The sequence below is a fragment of the Hippoglossus hippoglossus genome, chromosome 22 (genome assembly GCF_009819705.1).
Source record: "Hippoglossus hippoglossus isolate fHipHip1 chromosome 22, fHipHip1.pri, whole genome shotgun sequence".
In the NCBI taxonomy this organism is placed as follows: Eukaryota; Metazoa; Chordata; class Actinopteri; order Pleuronectiformes; family Pleuronectidae; genus Hippoglossus; species Hippoglossus hippoglossus.
Genome location: NC_047172.1, coordinates 20939015 through 20959094, shown reverse-complemented (window position 1 = coordinate 20959094; position 20080 = coordinate 20939015). Strand labels below are relative to the sequence as shown.

Here is a 20080-nt window from a genome sequence, read left to right as displayed (position 1 = left end):
TATTGTTGTAGAAATAACAATGACATTAGATGACTTGAGATAATATGAATGATTCTCTCAGACAGCGCTGCTAATATAACAATAGGAAACTCCTTTACACATTTACACCAGCTGGAAGTGGAGCCGCCCGGTGCTGCTCTCTGATGTGTCTCACTCCTTATGCGCAGTGTGAAAACTGAGGCAGTCGCTGCTGTTGTGCCAGTTTTTAGGCATTTTTGTTCCAAAGAAGTTAGTGGAGAAGCTTTGCCCGGCTCAATGCCAAATTGCCTCATTGTGTTTCAATGAATGAAATGCACCTTTATATAACATCGACCTCTGTGTGATATAATTAGTTGATACTTTACAGCCATGGGGCACGGAGCCGCCGTTATCAGAAATGAAGATTTAACCTCAATTATACATGTTCATCACAGCGTTCGCAGCCCTCAAGCTGACACACACATTGAGCCTAAGCCACTGACAGGTGAACTGCTGGCCCGAGCAGCTTCCTTTCAGATCATGTTCCCTTCAAATTGCTCAGTGCAACCTTTGATTTGTCATGGGTAATTTGGCCCCCAGCTCTGTTCGTCTCTCGGTGATACCAAAGGGTAATTCTGGCGTATACTTTGCATTTCTTATCCAAATACTGATTGAGTCTGCCTCTGCTTCCATCTGCTTCCCTCACCTACAGGTAGGGTTTCCCTTTCCAACCATCACCTAAATCAAATATTGCCGTCTTGTGTCTCAGATACAGTACAAGTAACTGATAGAAAACTTTGTTCAGCACTAACATTTTCGGAGGATTTTTTAACTTTGGGATGCAAGGTTGTAGAAAACAAAATCAGAGGTAGCGGGGTCATGGTTATTTAGAATAATGGATGTAAGTTGACCCTTCAGCTATTTTCTGTCCCTTTCATTCAAATTGACAAATCCCATGGACACATTTAGCGTCAGGTAAACGCACTCACACATTAATCTAAGCAGAAATCTGGATACACACACACACACACACACACACACACACACACACACACACACACACACACACACACACACACACACACACACACACACACACACACACACACACACACACAAAGATACATCATTGTGCTATTATTCTGTCTCCAGTTTGTGCTCTGACCCTCTGGCCCTGCGCCAGTTCATTTGCACATTGCACTAATGAGGTGTTGGCACTGTGAACGAGGCGTGAGGCTCACACTGGGAGCCACACACAGATAAAGAGGATGGAATTAAGATAGATAGATAGATGGATGGATGGATGGATGGATGGATGGATGGATGGATGGATAGAAAGATAGACAGACAGACAGACAGACAGACAGATAGATAGATAGATAGATAGATAGATAGATAGATAGATAGATAGATAGATAGATAGATAGATAGATAGATAGATAGATAGATAGATAGATTTATAGATAGATAGATAGATAGATAGATAGATAGAAACAAAGAAAGAAAGACAGAAGGACAAAGGTATAGAAAGAAAGAAAGACAGACAGAAAAGAAAGAAAGAAAGAAAGAAAGAAAGAAAGAAAGAAAGATAGATAGATAGATAGATAGATAGATAGATAGATAGATAGATAGATAGATAGATAGATAGATAGATAGAAGGAACAATAGATTGATAGATTGATAGACAGATGTCATGCCAGTAAAGTGCAGCTGCCACCCAGCTAAACTTCCTTATAAGAAGGACAGAGCAGGACGTCGGCCACCTAGCTCCCCTCTGGCGTCTCAGCCATCCTGAGAGGACGTCTCACCAGCTGCCACCGTGCTCGCTTCCATCTGGGCACAGATATATGTCCAGGTGTGTGCGACCGTCACCTGCCAAAAGTACTGCATTTCTCAAAGAAGAGACGGTCATATAGACAGGCTCCCCAAAAAATCAAAGGACGAGCACGGCCGAGCGCAGCGGAGCTCATCCCAAATGTCCCTGATACACAGCTGCAGCACTGCGCATGTGACATGCAGGAAAACACAAAAAAGGGATGCTTGCGTCTTCTTTTCATAGTTTGACAAGCCATCCCATAACCAGTTGAATTCTACAACAATACATGGCACTACAGTCATTTAAAGAATAATTTCATTTCATTGTTAAGACTGACAAAGATGCTGCCATTTTTAAATATACTGCTGGTTTGGAGCATTTAAAAGTTTTATGTACCGATACCTGCAGATCTTAAAGGAATTACATGGATCTGGCAAATTACCGAGCTCAGTCCGAAGCTCTGTTTAAATTGCAGGAGGGATGTCGCAGAGTAATTTAATTTTTTTAATGTGCAGCAAATGTGAATCTCAGTAATAGTCACTCTGGAAACTGCATACTCTGAATTGTGAATTGGCAAATTATACTTAGAACTTCACAAGGTTGTAGAAGAGAGTATTCCCTCGCTCAAGGTCATCATCACAACACACCTAAAAAATGGTGGTGTGAGGTGTGTCGGCGAATGAAGTACATTCTTTGCCGTACTTTTTGAGCGACTAAGTTTAAGGAACGACACAAAGGCGTGTGAGCTCATGTGCGTGGCTCTACTTTTACAATCTCGAAGCCTAGTTAGTCTGAGTTACTTTTGTCTTTATTTGAGCTGGATGGCTAGCAGCTATGAGATAATCACCTTCCTCTCTGTGCCCTGAAGCTGTGTCAGGCAGGCCTCAAGGCTTCCTAACCACCAGTGAGCCTGAGCTGCAATATGCACACACATTACACACTTCACCACGCAGACAAAATTTCCACTAGCAGCTACAGTCATACAAACAGACACACACACACACACCCTCTCTCTTATTCATTTTGCGTGCGTGTCCTCCCTGGCAGGAGATGGAGATGCAAAGTAAATTGTGAAGTGTTCGGGAGCGGCGGGGCGACCGCGGGGCTGTGGGTACGGCACCAGACATGTCTGTGTGTGTGCGTCTGAGGTGATGTGACATTTCTGGGCTGACATGAAGCGGCATTCTGCCCCCACCCGCCTGGAGGGAGCTCCCGGGGAAAGACACTGATGGAGGTCTGGGGTCTCTGGGGGGGAATTTCATGGTGTGAACAAAAAGCCCCTGCGCTGTGGCAGAAACGACCTGTAAAAACACGAGCTGGAGTCTCCTCGCTACCTGCTTCATGCTTTTTTCAATATTGTCAAAGAGGAAGAAGGAGTTCATATGAACATATTTGTGTTTATTTGTAAGACGTACAAATATAAAAAGTATATATAAAGTAAAAATGTATAAAGTATAAATAAAGTATTTGGCTTCTGCTACCCCTGCAACCCTCAAAGCATATGCTGTATGGATAATGGATGGATAAGGAATAAAGACATAGAGATAATGATAGCGTACTGTATGTGAATATAAAATAATTGTAATTCTTACATATTTGGGGTTATTTCAAATTTTTACGAACAAATATGATAAATCCCCTTCTGACGCCACATGATAAATCAAACTTAACCTCTTAGGTTATCAGGTTTTTGAATGAGTTCTCCTCCCAGCTGCTTCTCAACCACAACATACTAGTGTCAAACTCCAGCCATGCTGCAGAGGAAAGCAGATTGTTGGGGCTATTGCAACAGCAACAGCCAAAATTTCATCACAGTTGACATCGCAGCAGCAATGCATTCGTTACAGACTCCTGCATGCAGCGTTTAAAATCCAGCCCTAACAGATACACTCACCATATATTTTTCTGTGTGAAAAGTGAGGCTGATCGACTGAATGAGAAAGACATGCACCTTTTTGCTGGCATGCACACACACACACACACACACACACACACACACACACACACACACACACACACGGAGGGTAATTCATCACCACTAATTGCCTAACTTAATCTCTGCACTGTGTCCAATGAGCAAGCATGTTTATCAGTATATGAGTGGGTGTGAGATAGAGGGGGAAACTGTGCGGCTGCATGTGAAAGTGTGACAGTCCAAGCTGTTGCACACCAACATTTCAGTAAACTACCCTCAGTTGCGTCTCTTCGCACAAAAAGTTGAAAACCAGCGATAAGGCAGGCACTGGTGGAGAGGAAGAGATTAGTTGCAGTGAATTATAAAACAAGAAAAAAGAGCCGAGTTGTTCCTCTGAATCAATAGTGGACAGTCAAACAGAGAATGAAAGAGAGCAGGCAGAGTGAGGTGACAGAATAATTGAGTAGCGCGAGCGGCGAGGAAGCAGCAGCTCCCATACAAACTAATCCAGCTGCTTAAGGCATATACAGTAAACAGGCAAATAAGTGATCAGCCAGAGTTAAACTATCAATCATCCTTCCCCACACACACACACTATGTAATGTGGAGTTGTGCAGGGATGTGAGAAAGTAGCAGCCATAGTCACCCTAGGAGGCGATTGGGTTTCATGGATGAGGCAGCTGAAGATATTTCATGCAACATAATGCCAGCGCCGCTGCCCACCCCCTGCACCCCCCATCACCGCCCCCTCGTCTCCTCTCCCCTACCCAGAGTGCACGCAGACACAAGATACTTTTTTTTTTCAACCATGACAATATTTTTTTTTCCTCTTCTGGTGGAAAAAAAAAGAAAAGCCTGCAGGCCGTGTTGTTGTGGCCAACCTTGTGGGTGCATGAGAAAAAGAAACGTGGGTATCGCTTACACAAATGGCCTGCATGCATGTGTGAGAGCCAGACAAAATATAGAATCTGAGCCGCTGTGGAGGAGCAGGCCTTTCCTGTGTTTGTGATGATTGAACATGTGCATTCTGCTGATGGATGAGGCCAACATGGCTGACTGGTTAGTAACAGGGTGTGTGTAAATGATCTTTCTGTGAACTATGTGCCATGTGATCCTGACATGACATTGGTTGATTGTATCTGTACCTTTTTGCTCTGCTGATGCATTAATCCAGTAATGGTGATTTATTTTTAGAAGTCAAACCTTAAAGCTGCCATTTAAATGAATTATGTCAACTTTATTATTAGATGTTACAATAATTGGAATGAACAAAAAAATATCACCAGAGAAGAGTGGCAGCATCTGTGGCTAAATATTGTCTTTTACAATATTTGCTTTTGATCAATTTCCGATGAAATCTCCTTTTTTTAGAATTGGAAAATTTTAATCTCAACTGAATGAGCGGTTTAGCTCTGTGCTCAAATTGCAAATAAATGATAGATTTAGTCATGTAAAATGTCCGCCTTTTAGTTAAAACATAAATTCATGTTAGCTATAACGGAAGATAGCAAATCAGAGCTAATATAAACATTTTACCTTAAGTAGCCAATTACCAATCTATTGGTTTTCAATGAGGATTGGTCGAGATAGATTTTTTGGAAATCATGAAACCTTCCTGCGCCTTTAAATCCTCTGCCTGTTCCATGCAATGATGTAAACATGCGTGTGATGTCTCAAAAAGCATTTAGAATAAACCCTCTCTGCAAAAACAAAAGCAGGAAATGAAGAATGGATGATGAGAAATAGAAACTACAGTATTTTGGAGACTAAATCAGGACTGTGATAAGAACGTGTGCTGGTAGAAGGGTTGTATATTTGCCTAAAAAACTAAAGGCGTGGTTCAATCCCCAGTTTATACTTAATGCTTGAAAAATCAGTTTTCTTTTATGTTTATGATATATTTTTCAAATTGTTATTATGACTTATATGACTTATATAAGAATAAAAACAATACAAAAGTTCTAAATTGGTTTCCGTAAAAAAACAATAGCCTTATATATTTACAGAAAGTATCACATTCAATTTTGATGTATTTTTTAACAGAGACTGTGAACTTTTCTCTATTTTTAGCTGCCTGTTAAACTCAATGGCATGTGAGGGGTTTTGTGGATAAAATGACACGTGAGACAGAACATGAAGTGGAAATCTCAAATATTTCAGTTCTGGTTGATTTGATGACACCAGTTGGTAAAGGCGGTAACAGGGAATGTGGTCTGATATGACAAGTCAGATAATTCTAGAGGCAGAGGAACATTATTGTTGTTTTAATAAAGAAGTCCAACAGTAATTTGTCTTTTTCCATTATTCTGATCTGATTTATGCTGCTCACAAACTGTAGGGTACAGTGAAAGGTGGTGAGAGCAGCTCTTCATCTAACAGCTCGCTGTGGCTGCTCCTGACTCTTTCATTACTCACTGTAACATTTTAATCGGATCGACTGTCAAAAACTGAACAAAATGGCTGTTGACTTGTTTTATAGACACATTTTTGATGAATGAAATAGCAGTAAGTACTACGAACTGACATTGCATTTCCTGTGGCTGCTTTGTCGTAAAAGCTTGTTTTGCCACTTCAATTCTTTCAAAGGGAATCTGCAGCAGTAGTGTGATCGTGCCTCGTTGACACAGTCTGATCTGCAGCTCTGCTTTCCTATTTGCTGAAGATACGGCCTGATACTCCTGCGAAAATATGACAATACTTTTACGAGGGAGCCATGTTGCCTCATTCAGCAAAAGATGATAGAGGTGTAACAGACATTTATGTTAAAATATTGGAGACTGCATCAAGCAAGTGACTTCTTGAATGAAGTGGCTCTGAAGTAGCAAGCTAATAGCTAATTTTAAGTTGTTGCATTAATGAATCATATTTAATTAAACAATATAAATGTGCATGTTTTTTGCAGGTGATTTCATGAATTGCACTTAAATTTGATGAACCTTATGTTACAGCACCAGTAAAACAGAATCTGACAGGAAATCTGTGTGTCACAGCTCATGAGGCTAAAGACTTAATCTACTGATGTGATCTCTACTTTCACTTTAAAATTCAGAATATTTTACACCTACAATTTGTTGGCGATGTCACAGCAGTGAGAGGACATGCTTTGATATTTCTGTCAAACGTCTGAGGCAGATTAATGTGGAGAGCAGAGAGAATATTGAAACATTTTATAGAAGGCAATTTTTTCAACACACTTTTCTCCCCACACCTCTGTGTACCTTAAATATCGTCAAAATATATTCTAGCTCCACTAACATAAAATGTCGTTCAGGGTCACACAGTTAATGAGACTTAAAAGAGATGTCAGGTCCAGGAGACAATTCCAATGTTATAGACTTCGTAAAATCAAGGTGTGAGTGTCAAAGTGTGAACACATAAATCTGTTCAACGACTCTGAGTTTCTTTATATATAAACTTTCTATAAAACTTTTAAAAGCAGCTTTTTATTTCTGTTTAATTGCAGAGAAGGATTCAGAGATTGACAGCAGCTTCACTTTAGATATCATGTTTACAGCCTCCCTCACTGATCTTTCATTTCTACGGAGCTGCCTTGTCAACTCTGCTGCACGTCAAATTTTACAGACCTGCAACTGTTTCTTTTGGCCTCCTCTGGAGCTCAGAGATCAAAATAAAACCAGTTCAAACGCTGCGTTTTGATCTGATATGAAGCTCTACAGCTCCGTCACACAATGGTTTCATGTGTCAGACTCTCCTCGTCATCTCCGAGAACAGACAGATCATCATTTCAACATTTAGAACGATGAAAACTATAAACTTGCTATTGGGTTAAATGAGCTAAAATGAAAAACATATACTATGAGCAACAGTACAGTAGACACAAGTTCAGCTTGCTTCTCATGCTTTGGGGAAAAAGTGTCAGAAAACAAAAGAAATAGGATATCGTTGACTGAAATGAACAGACACTCTATGTGCACACCCCTCTCTGCTCCCTGCTCCAGTGCAGTGCTTGGGAAGTGATTATGTTTGGATGAATAACTGACTTCAGGACAGACAAGCAGGAGAGGAAAACACATCATACTCACAGCGTAATTCCTTACATATCCCAGCTTTGGTACAAGAGAGAAAGGAGATTGTTTAACTACAGTCACTTGGGGGGGGGGGAAACAAGAACACAATAACAACTTTGATATTTTCCGTCTTGCCTCTATTGCATCACGCTGACCATGACATTTCGGAGTTGATTGCCTGAGGGTGTTTTTACAGTAAAATCCATGATTTCTTCTAAATGGATTCTGGATGGATGTATTATGTATTATGCATTTTATATCTGAGTCAAACCTGAAAAAGTAATGAGAGGGTTTTTTAAGTTGACATTTTTAAACAGACCTTTAGATGTCTTGAGTCAGAATTGAGGATAATTATATTATAATAATTGCTGAATAATTACTAAGACTAAGAAGATAAAGCTCCTGCTTACAGTGTGAAAATGATTAAAAAGTCATGAATACTTCATTTAGCTGTGTCAGAAGCACAATATAGTGCACGTTGATAAAGGGGATACCAGATGATGTGACATTGTCTGGCAGCAAAGTTGCAGGATTTCTGCTCTCGACAATAAAACAGATACAGAACTTCTAAACTTTACTATCTCCACAGAACTGATATACTTCATTACTCTTTTTATATGCAATTGTTGAATACTGCAAACTGAAACGACCATTTTTTTAGTGTAAATAATGTAAGCATCTTAGCTAACAGGCCATAGTATCAAAGTTAGCTAAGGTTTGTCTTGTTTGTATCAAGGTTTGTCCAGTTTGCAACCATTGTAGGTAGCTAACAGCTGTTATCATAGACCGTAAATAAAGATGGACGACTACACTTCCTTCCACTATCCAGAAATGAAGCCTAAATATCTTGAATATGAACGCTGCCATCTTGTGGAAACGACGTAATTTGGAACCAGGGTCTGTAATCTTGCCAATACATGTGCTCAACCAATCGGGAGTTAGTCTCAGCTGTCAATCATGATGTTTCACACGGTTTTCATAGCATCAAATACTTCAAAAACAAGAACACTTGAGGAACTACCTAAAATGACACAAACCATCTTTGAGATACATTAATTTATACTTTGACTTTTCATTTGGTCCACGTCTCATCCACAAACATGGAGGAGGTAGAGATTATGACCTATACTGCAGCCAGCCACCATTGGGTGATAAAGATAATTTGGCTTCACTTTTGGGCAGCTGACAAGTCGTTCTTCTTTATATACAGTCTGTGGTTGTATGGTATGGTTTTACTGTGTAAGCTAGATTTGTAAAACTTGTACCCTTCTTTGACTTTTATACAGTAGATGGTACGACTCAAAATTATAAATCTGATGCTCTTTGAAGCAAAGTAAACAAAAGGTTTTGTTTCCGGAGGTAGAAGGAATGTTTCAAATAAACTGGGTTCCATCCCCAAATCATGAAGGTAATTAATGTGTGTTAGGTTCATGTTCTTAACAAGCATTTTCCTCATTTACCAAACTTTCAAATACAACAACTGTTTTAGTTGGCTCAAACTTCAGAAAGTCCCAAACCAAAGTTGTCTGAGCTAACTTGACTATAACTTTCGAATATTTTTTTAGTTGCCTAAATTTAAAATAGCTACAATTTTGCGAAGTATGCTCATTTTAATCAGGAAAAAGTTTAGCTCCTGCCACTTTTTCACATTAATGTTTGTGTTGTGAAAAATGAAATAATGAGAGTTTTGGAGATTGTGGCAAGATGTTTCCCCAACACCATTGATTATGCTTCCTCCTGAACACACACATAAGTGCAGTGTCATTTTCTTTAACTTGGTTTAAGTGAAGGATACAATTTTGTGAGCATTTACTTTTTGTCTGTGTCAATGTAATGACACCAGTAGGTTTTTATTCCACTGTGTGTGAACTTCAAACGATGGCAAATTGAAAAGAAACTGAGTGGATCATGTTGGAGTTTGAGCTAATAAATGTTAAAAAGTTACTTTTTACAAAACTACTGCTATGTAGAAAAGATAGGACATGTCAGAGGACGATGTGTACAATCACTGAGCTGAGGAAAAAGGATAGAGTTTTGTGTGGCTGTTTGGCGTCTGAGAGACCGAGATGCAGTGTGCATTGCTGCGATATGTGGTTACATTTCTAAGGAGGTGCACGTCAAGGTTAAGTGGAGGGTACGCAGCTATTTAGTGTCTAAAACAATTTAATGGAGAAGTATAATTTATTTCCTGAAATGTTGGAACCTTTTCTGTGGATAAACACTACGACAATAGCCTCTTGTCAAATTCATGCAATTCTCAAGGATCGTTCACCTCATGGTAACTTACATGTGCATATCATGATACATTTGAATTAATTTGCTTGTTTTATGAAATGTCAATTTTATATTCTCCGCTCAGCCTCTCTGAATATGAACACAGGTGGTTGCCATAGACATGTGACATGGTGGAAATGCAAAGTCTCTACAAGGTGTTATAACACAGCGCCCAGCTGATGATGAGGAAGGAATTTTACCTTATTTCTCTTAAAATAGGCTCTGCGGCAGGCGGCGAAGCACTTCTCACTGCAGAAACTCTTCAGCTCACTCCCCATGCTCAGAGAGTAGCGTTTGACACCGACTTTCTGGCACCAGGCGCACAGGATCTGCATGTTGGATGCATCCTCATCTGGAGAGAAACAACCAACAGTGAAAGTGAGTTTGGATGGAGATCAAGTTGAGAGTGTAATTATGTGGGACAAACCACTATTATTCCCCACATTGTCATTTTAAACCTATATTGACCTTGTGGTACATGTGTTGGTACGACAATTTAGAATACAATATATACTTTAGCAAGGATTAGTTAGGTCTATTATATTTCAAGTGTAAGTCCATAGTGGACAACAAGCATACAGCAACTAATGACCTAAATGACCTCCAATGATTCAACCTATAGCTACTGGGTGGTTAAATCCGCTCAACATACAAGCCACAAATCGCTGTAGCAGTGAGCATTAGGAATTCAATAAATCAATTAATCAATCAATCAATTTCTGAATCAATCAATCAAATTGTATTTGTATAGCCCGTATTTACAAATCACGATATATCTTATAGGGCTCAATAAGGTGTGACATCCTCTGCCTTCAACCCTCAACAAGAGTAAGGAAAAACTCCCACATAAAAACTTTACAATGTAAAGTGCCTTGAGATAATGTATGTTATGATTTGGTGCTAAACAAATAAAACTGAATTGAATTAAATTGAGAGATTCATAAGTGAGGGATTCCTCTTCCTGGACGGGACAAACAGTTCATTTTGTTACTTGGTTCTTCTCTTTCTTATTCCCAAATTATTCATGATGGGGGCACTCCGAGGGCAAAAAGATGGAAGGGAGAAAGGAAAATCAAAAAAACATGAGGGAAGAGAACCAGAAATAAGTAAATACATAAACAATTTGACCCAGAAGGCCACAAGGACAGTAACTGAGAAAAACCAACATTCACATCAAAGACAATACAACAGTGGAGTTTGCATAAAGTAGAGTCACATTGTAAAGATTAGAGCTATTAATGATATTATTAGTGTTGTACACGATACAGTGAATTCTATGATGGTTTTAAACTGTTAAAGTGTTAAATGGTCAAGCTTAGACAGGAAGTAAATAATAAATGGGAAACAAGTAAAATACTGTAAAATAAAATTATATTATGCAGTTTTACACAGTGTAACAACAATACAGAGCTTGATGTGAGTAATAAACTGCAGCTGTTGGTTATTTTCAACTCTTGTCCCTATTCTGGCTTTTACACACAATATATTTAAATATACAGCTTTCGTTCTCATAAATCCACAACACAATCTGCTGCAAAATTGTAAACCACCGTTGGGTAAAATGGCTGCAGCTCTGGTTTGCTTTTATTCAGCCTTTAATCTTTGTTGTGAGGAATTTTATATCTTCATTTGATTTCAGTTGATGATGTGTCAAGGTTCTTTTCTGTTTGCATGGTGCAGTCAGTATTATTTGGTATTTATGTTTGTGGGTGTGTATTTGTAAAGACATTTTGCAGCAGACCTCTGGCAGTCAAGGTGGAATGCACTAGGTTGTCAATAAAGTCATGTCATCCATCTCTTGGATTTGTATCCATATACCTTCAGTTGATATGCATTTGATTTTCACAGTTAATACGGCTTTGTAAAATGTAAGAACTTTGAGGGAGAAACCCCGACCCAATTTCTAAGTAAATCTACAGCTGATCTCAACACGTAGCTACTTTAACTGAAATTATTTTCATTGTAATATATATATATACATACAGAATGTGTGTGTGTGTGTGTGTGTGTGTGTGTGTGTGTGTGTGTGTGTGTGTGTGTGTGTGTGTGTGTGTGTGTGTGTGTGTGTGTGTGTGTGTGTGTGTTTTTGAGAACCTTGTTTTTGAGAATATATATATGGGTTTGAACACTGCTTGAAACATTTTGGATAATGTAAGTACATAAGTCAATGAAATATATATAACATAGGTCTCTTCTGTTTTAGACATTTTATTGAAGAGTAGTCATATTATATCTTTACCTTTAGATTTGGGGGGGATGTAGCTGCAGTGGTGCTGTGTGGTCAGTGTGGCCAACAGACCCTCAGCGGCAGTGAGATGCCTCTTTTGTGGTAAACTGTGACTGCTGGCTTTTAGTGCCGCCGCTGTTGCAATGAGAGAGATTCACGGAGATTCCCTCCTGTATCTCCCAATTATCACATTATGACTGTGCGGGTGTGAGGGTGAAAGAAAAACAGAGGCCCATTAGTCTTTCACCCCCGCTCGCGTCCTTATCGCACATGGGCTGTGCTTTTCACCTCTTAGTGAGCTTAATGGATCAACAGGGCCATCAGATTTTAAGTAAAGACTAACGCACAATTAAGGGAATAACTCCCTGGAGGCCTAAAGACAGCACAGTGGACCCAACATGCATATTTTATGTCTCTCTTCTCCTTTTCTCTCTATCTCATTCCTATAGTCTCTCCAGCTTTGTGTGTGTCTGGACCTGCTGCCCACTGCAGTGATAACAGAAAAAAACAGAAAATAGTTTCACTCTGAGCTGACTGAGGAGGTGGATCAGAGTTTGTGCATTGCTTGGAATAACATATGTACCACAGTGTAATAAACAGGATCCGAGGCTAACATGAAATCACAACATCTTTCTTGATATCTCAACGTTTTTTACACAAAGACACATCTTGAGGTGGAAATTGTTTCCGCCCCCTCCCACATCCTGGCTCCCCGTAACAAGCCCATCTCAAAACACTCACATCTGCATGAGGGGCAAAAACCCCCCAACCTGGTAATTATGCAGCCTCCATACTAAATACCACCATCGTGCACCGTACCTGCACCTCAAAAGGTCCTTTGTCGGATTTTGCGGGGCACATGAATAATTCAGCGTATGTGTGGGGGTAGGGGTTGCGGCGGCGAGTTAAAGGGGGTGTTGGCCGGGTGGCGGGTTGGTGCTGCGCTCTAAGCAGGACCACACCATCTGTTTCCCCGCCTAGGCAGGGCCAGCGGGGACTCCTCTTGGGCGATGCCAAGGCGGCGTGCTCCCTCCGCCTGGGCGTACCAACCTCCTGTGCCACAGCAGACGCAGGGGATAATGAAGCCTCTGTCTGGCCGAGGAACGCGGACATCTCCTTGGAGAGTTGATGGGGGTAATATTGACACTTGGGCAGGTGGAGGAGAACAAGGTGTACAGCAGGTAGCTCTAGCTCATTAGTCGCCTGTCCCTGGCTGATATGGAGGCTTTCAGGCTTTTGCAAAGACAGACACAATTCACATCGCATAAACATTCCGTTTTCTTGCTAAGTGCTGGAGAATTAGTGAGTAAGTTTATACTTTTGGTGCAGTCCGTCAGGAGAACAGCTTCTGGTTGGGGGTTTAAACTGAGGATGTGGCTGTGTTGTGTTTGGGGTTGGACATTTGACTGAATATATCAGGCAAAAAATTACCTTGATCGTTTTGGAAATTTAAAATTTAGCCTTGTTCAAAACACACAAATGCCTAAAACAAACTGGATGTGCCGCCTGTAGAGGGGGGCTGGTTTGTATATTTTAATACATTTTGATACTGTTTCTTCTCTGGCAGTCATTAGGTGTGTTTTCGGTCCTATTTTATTTACTTGTGTCACTTCAAAAAATGTGTCGGCGCTCCCTACCTGCAGGGGGCTTGATCATCGGAGGGATCATGGGGACTATGATGGGCAGGTTGCCATGTTCCTTGTTGCTGGGCGTGGAGGTGTACGGTGTGTTGGAGGGATCTGTGACTCCGTTCCTGTGGGCTGGCAAAGACTGGGAGCTGTTGGCTCGATCCGGGGAGCCCTCGCTGCTCTCTGCTGAAACTGGGATTTTTGGCAACAAGTTTTCTAGACGGGAGAAATTGAGCAAAAGTAAAGCTTTGCTGAACGACTGATGAGATGCTGCAGCACTCACTCACTGCAACTCGCATTGGATTCACATTTCACACTCGAAGCACAAGTTTATTTAAAATATAGAACATTTTAAAGCTCTTGAAAACAGTTTTATATCTGTCTCTATCCTCTATGATATTGAATATTGAACAAATAAAATGAAAACATCAGCTAATCAATAATTGTGTGTTAATAATGGACCAAAATACGTGCAATGTAAAAGATTTGCTCATATTGAAAAAGCAACAATGAATCTCTGCATTCTGTTCCCTTTATAGTGTGGATACCTGACCTGAGTGTCCTGACAGGTCGAGCTGGGTCCATTTTGAAATGATATACTGGTTCGGGTCAGGTGAGGTCACACTGGCTGAGCTATCTAGTTGATTTTTACACTGCATGTGCCAATAATCAGGGAAAACATGGGGCTCGGGTCGGGTTTGGAAACAAAAAACAAATCGGGTTTGGATCAGCCTGGGTTCGTTTTCTCATGGGCTCAGTCGGGCTAGGACAGAAAAACGTGGCCAGTTCCCTTCAGGTCAACAGAGCGTTTTAGCATCTTTCAGCTCATTGTTTTGCTCATGAGGTATCAACTTTCATGTTATAGTTTAATCTCCAAGAACCCCACATTGTTGTTCTGGCTGTTGTTTTCAGTGAAAAAGCTCTAATAAACCTTACTGTATACGACCTGCAGTAGCAATAAACTTAAACCTATACGTACAAAAATGTATATCTAGAAATCCCTCATGTTAAACAACCAAAATGTTTGAATAATATAGTTTTCTCATGTTGGACCCCATTAGACTCTATGGACTGATTATTAAGAAATTGTGTTTCCATGGGCTTTAACACAATCACAGATAGGTCTCACAGTCATGTGTCAACATACTCAAAAAATGCATGAGCCATGTTTAATGATATTCACAAGCACTTCTCTTTAACTTACTTTCATTTTTCACATTTTATGCAGCGTAAGAACAGATGATGAACAGTGAAACATGCCAACCAAAATACATGCACTTGATTTAATGTATGGTGCTTTAAATAAAAAGGAAAAAAAACTGTAAGCTGGAGTTGCATACCTCTGAGGACAGAGATGTGTTGGGGGGTGTCCCCTATGTCCAGGTTGTCAGAGTCTCTCAGCTCCACCTTGTCGTAGCCGTACCAGCCCAGCAGCTCATTCATGGTGTTCTCTGCAAAACTCTGCAACACAAACAGTTGACTGGTGAGGTTCTGAAATGCAGACTGAAACAAATAAAAAATACTTTGATATGCTGCTAACACTGTATATATTGTGCTCACACTGTATATTTCTATTCTATTCTTACATATTTTTATATTTAATTGCATTTATATTACATGTTCACCCCATCTCACTTTACAGATTTTGTGTCTGTCCTCTTTGCTACTGTAACACAGCAAATGTCCCCATTGTGGGAATAATAAAGGATTATCTTATCTTATCTTATCTTATCTTATGAAGGAAGGAAGGGACATCATCATCATTATTTTTGGTGCATGCATTGTGCTTTTCCTGACACTTAAACTTCACACACCACCCCTGAGACCTTGACTTTATTTTCTTTCTTCAACTAATTAGGCAGAGATTTTGTGACTCACACTCAAAACATAAAACTTTGCCTGGAGAAAATCACAATGTCTTTGTTTAAACTGCAGGTCGTCTTCACATACAGTTCAACCTAATTGGGGCTAACTCCCATTCAAATGCTGCAGTGTGCATCCAGCCGAACTAATGGCCCCTATCATTTCACAATAAGAGAGGATGATCTTATGTAATAAAGAGAATGGGGAACCCTATCACAGCACACTAACTACAGCAAACTGACTAGAATGGAAAAGCTATCACAGTATGAGGACACAAAAAAACCACAGCTTGGTAAAACCAGAGTAACAGCAGAGATGAGGGTTTGAGTCATTTGTGTTTCCGGTGCTGTTACTGATCATTTAAAGCTTCCTTCTTTTCTCACAACTCCTCTGGTTGAAAATGTTGCCAGTGCATCAACAACATGGCCCATGGGTTAAATGGACCATGGGGATTCACTCATTCATTGGTTCATTTCATCTGAAGCTGAGGAACCCAACAACCACATGCCACAGATTGTATTATATAGATATATATATTTATTATTTTTTTAGCTATATTGCACAATTCAGAGATATTGAATTTATTTATAATGATTTATTTGTTGTATAGTTTTATGGTATAGTTCATTTCCCATTGGCTCTAGCCAACTTAAACATAACAATATGTTTAAACCCCTATGTATGGTTTGTGTAGGTTTAAGGTTGTCAGGCCAAACCTAAGAATTCATGTATTTCATGCACTATTACATTAAATGGACTATTTTAAATACATTCCATTAAGTTCAGACTGACATATTTGGAAACTCTAGGATCTCTGATTGAATTTGAAGTTTCTGTGGATTTGAACTATATAGCACGACTGACCCACGGATGGGCCACTGATTATTACCTCTGCCAATTAAGTTATGTTTTCTTCTGCTTGTGTTTGTTTGTTTGCAGGATCAGCAAAAACTACAGGACGTAACGTAACGTGGTGGAGGGATGCAGTAGGGGTCAGAGAAGAGCTCTTAAAATGTTAGTGTGTATCCAAATCAGAGGATAGATCCAGGAATTATTTTTGCCACTTTCTACAACATTGTGAGGTAGGACCATAGGACATTTTTCAACATTTTCCTTGATTTCTCTGAGAATAATTCATGAATCTTAAAAAAGAAATTTCATATGTTTAGGAGACTGATATTTATGAGTGTGTGCAAATTGGTGCAGATCCAAATGAAAAAATCTGGATCTAGTGAATTTAAATTGGTTGCATAAGTGGACAGTTGGGCCTTGGTGGAGTAATACAACAGACAGAGTTTGACATTTTGAGAAATAGGCTTAATCACTTTCTTCCCAAATGGAGTATATGATCAATACCACTGTTATATCTATTTTGTCATTATATAAACCTGGATCCAGGAGCTGGATAGCCCAGCTTAGCACGTAGACAGAAAACCCAGCCTGGTGTTGTCTGAACTACCCACACCTCAGAAAAGTTTACTAATAAACACAAGTTTGAGTTTGTTTAATCTCTAGAAAGAATAAGTATAAACACAACAAGCTTTGGTTTTTATGGAAGGTTATTTTTCTTAGCTGCGCATCCTACTTCGATTTTTTTAAAAATAAAAAATAAACAGATGTAAAAATTAAAAAACAGATACAGTACATCTATACTAAGCTCTGCCTCCTGGCTTTAGATTTATATATAGAATAAAACACAAGTGTGAACCAATCAAAACACAGTAGAAACACTACTGAGGTCTGTAAGTTTTACAGCTTCCACTGAGCAATGAATAACACTTCACAGTCAAGCAAATATCATAATTCACCAAACAGTCCTCCACCCGCACTGACCTTTGCAGCAGCAGCACAAGTAATGCACAATGCTCTGCAGATAGTTAATGCTAAATTAATATAACTCTATGCAGGTGAAACATTAAGGTATTTCCTCCATAACACAGTCAATAAACTCTGAACTTGAAACAAAACCAAACTGTAAATGCATGCAGCTCATCATCACCACACACTCCTTAGAACAGTCCCAGAGGCATCTACTCACGGAACCCTAATTTTTTTGCTATATATTTGTCTGTGACATACAGATGATAGTAATAGCTCAGTGAGGTGATTTTTTCCAGATTGATGGCTAAGATGTTTTTTGAATTTCTCCCAAAACAACAAACCCTTCAAGATTAAATTTGGAATGATAACTTAAGGCCCTTAGATCTGAGACGTGCCTGTCAATTAGCATATGACAACAGCTTGTAGAATCATATCAATGTTTGAAAGGACAGACACAATGTACCGTACAGTCCCCAGCCATGGAGGTGGCCCAGCTTGTCCTCACATTGGTGGGTTTTGTTCCAAATCAAAACGCAAGTCATTTCACAGCCAGTTCCACTTTACTCTGTACATCAGTCAGTTTCAACGTCAATTACACACAGCTCCTGTCGATACGTTAGAGCCAGAGTGATCATGTTGGAGTGGTTCAGTGCCACCCAGCACATCTGACTCATGGCTGATGAAAATTAAACAGCACACACACAAACAGACACATGCGCGTGTATATAGATCTCAGTCATCAATTTTGCATGACATTCCAGTGGGGGATCTAGGATTTTTCTAAATCAGGGGCCACAATTTACACAGAGGGGGCAATTATATGTCCAACATCCGAGCACAATTCCGAATTCAGTACGATGTAAATTTAAGTCATTCCTTATTTACTATTAGCTCTTTGAGCCGAGCCAAACAACATTGAATAGATTTTGATAATTTTTCCTTATTTAAGCACATTGCGTACTTCAAAAAAGCTTAGAACATTTTTATTTGACAAAATGTCACATTAACTGTTAGTATTGTTAGTAAGTGACTAGTTTATTAAAAAATGAAAAACTACTGACGGGACAGGGGCACCTCAGGGACTAATCAGATTTCAGCTGGAGCAAGTGCCCCCCTGGATCTGCCCCTGCTACATTCAGAAATAAAAATCCAGAAGCTGAACGATGTCATTGCCTCTTAAACAACCCGCCCTGCCTCCACTGTAGATTATACGTAAAGCAAAGGTGCTGGGGAGTCTAGTGTAACTATTGCCTGTTCACCCGTGATGAAGCAAGGGCCCTCAGCCAGTAATCATGTTGGATGATGTTGCATCAGCACGCCACACGCAGCAGATTCATGTTTACTAACAAGGCTGTCTGTCAGACTGGTCTGTGGAGTTTTACACCGAGATGATGGGACAGGAAAATTAAGTTGTAACTTGAGTGAGTTAAGTTTTCTCTGAAAGCTGCTCATTCACTGCTGGAGGCAGGTCTGAGGTATTGATTGATGATGCACTGTGGAGGAAAGTGAACTTATCTGACACCATGATTTCATTTCAGGCTAGGTGTATTTTCACAATAAAATACAGTTATCTATAAAAGGAAATAATTAAATGGCTTGAATGGCTCATCACACACACACACACACAGGTCACACTGAACGTGGAGCCTGTGTGTGTGTGTGTGTGTGTGTGTGTGTGTGTGTGTGTGTGTGTGTGTGTGTGTGTGTGTGTGTGTGTGTGTGTGGGCACCTCCTGCAGACAACAGGTCAGTCCATTCAACTGCTTGATACAAATTTAATTAACAGAGGACCAACACAAAGTGCAGCTTGCATATTGCTTACAGTGGTAACACACACACACACACACACACACACACACACACACACACACACATTGACACACAGAGGCAGAAGTATCTCTTTGCATATGTGAGACACTGTGGCCCAGTATAGGAGTGACAGAGGCAGATTTTCTCCTGCATCATCAGCACATTTCTAAGCATTTCAGACAGAAATTCATGATGTGCTGTATTTGTATCTCACAGTAGTAGCGCTGCTCTTGGATCAGTTTTGTCTCACTTTTGCTTTACACATACAGAGTACGCAGTTTCTGCCATTCTGTACAGAAGTGAATGTGCCATAGGTTAAGGAAGGACTTGGCTACATGTTAGGAAGACGTCATTAATGAAGAATGACAGGAGTTATTGATCCGTCTGTTATAAAATACCACTGTGGTGGGGTTGGTCAATGGGTTGACACAGTGCAGGGTTCAAATAAGTCAAAGCACTCTGTTGTGATCAGAAAGTCACGCATGCACGTACATCACCTGCAGGAGCGTTTCAGTGTGTGCACACTTTAAGGTTATTTAGTGTCAGCATCCAACTATTCACTGGATTTGGAGCAGTAACCAACGGCAATTTAAGTCTAATCCAAACAATTACGTTCTCAGCTTTTTTTTGTCACAGAGGTCTTTAAACATGGCAGTTAAAGCAGTGACGGCTGCTAATCAGGACAGCTCGTGTTTGCAGATGTAACCACACTTCTGCTTCAACGGCGATGAGTGACAGCAGA

General features: G+C 40.0%; 1 protein-coding gene across 4 annotated transcripts in view; it reads right to left on the bottom strand.

The window, feature by feature from the left end:
• sobpa (sine oculis binding protein homolog (Drosophila) a) overlaps window positions 1–20080 on the bottom strand; it is a 41025-nt gene that overhangs the window by 13093 nt on the left and 7852 nt on the right. For 2 of the 4 annotated variants that reach the window (XM_034576371.1, XM_034576373.1), the window contains exons 2-5: window positions 15187–15307; window positions 13856–14062; window positions 10192–10343; window positions 7733–7756 (exon numbers count right to left, since the gene is read on the bottom strand). In XM_034576371.1, the coding sequence (XP_034432262.1) occupies window positions 7733–7756; window positions 10192–10343; window positions 13856–14062; window positions 15187–15307 (504 nt within the window). The remainder of the gene's footprint in view (window positions 1–7732; window positions 7757–10191; window positions 10344–13855; window positions 14063–15186; window positions 15308–20080) is intronic. The other 2 variants (XM_034576372.1, XM_034576374.1) reach the window with 1 other exon arrangement.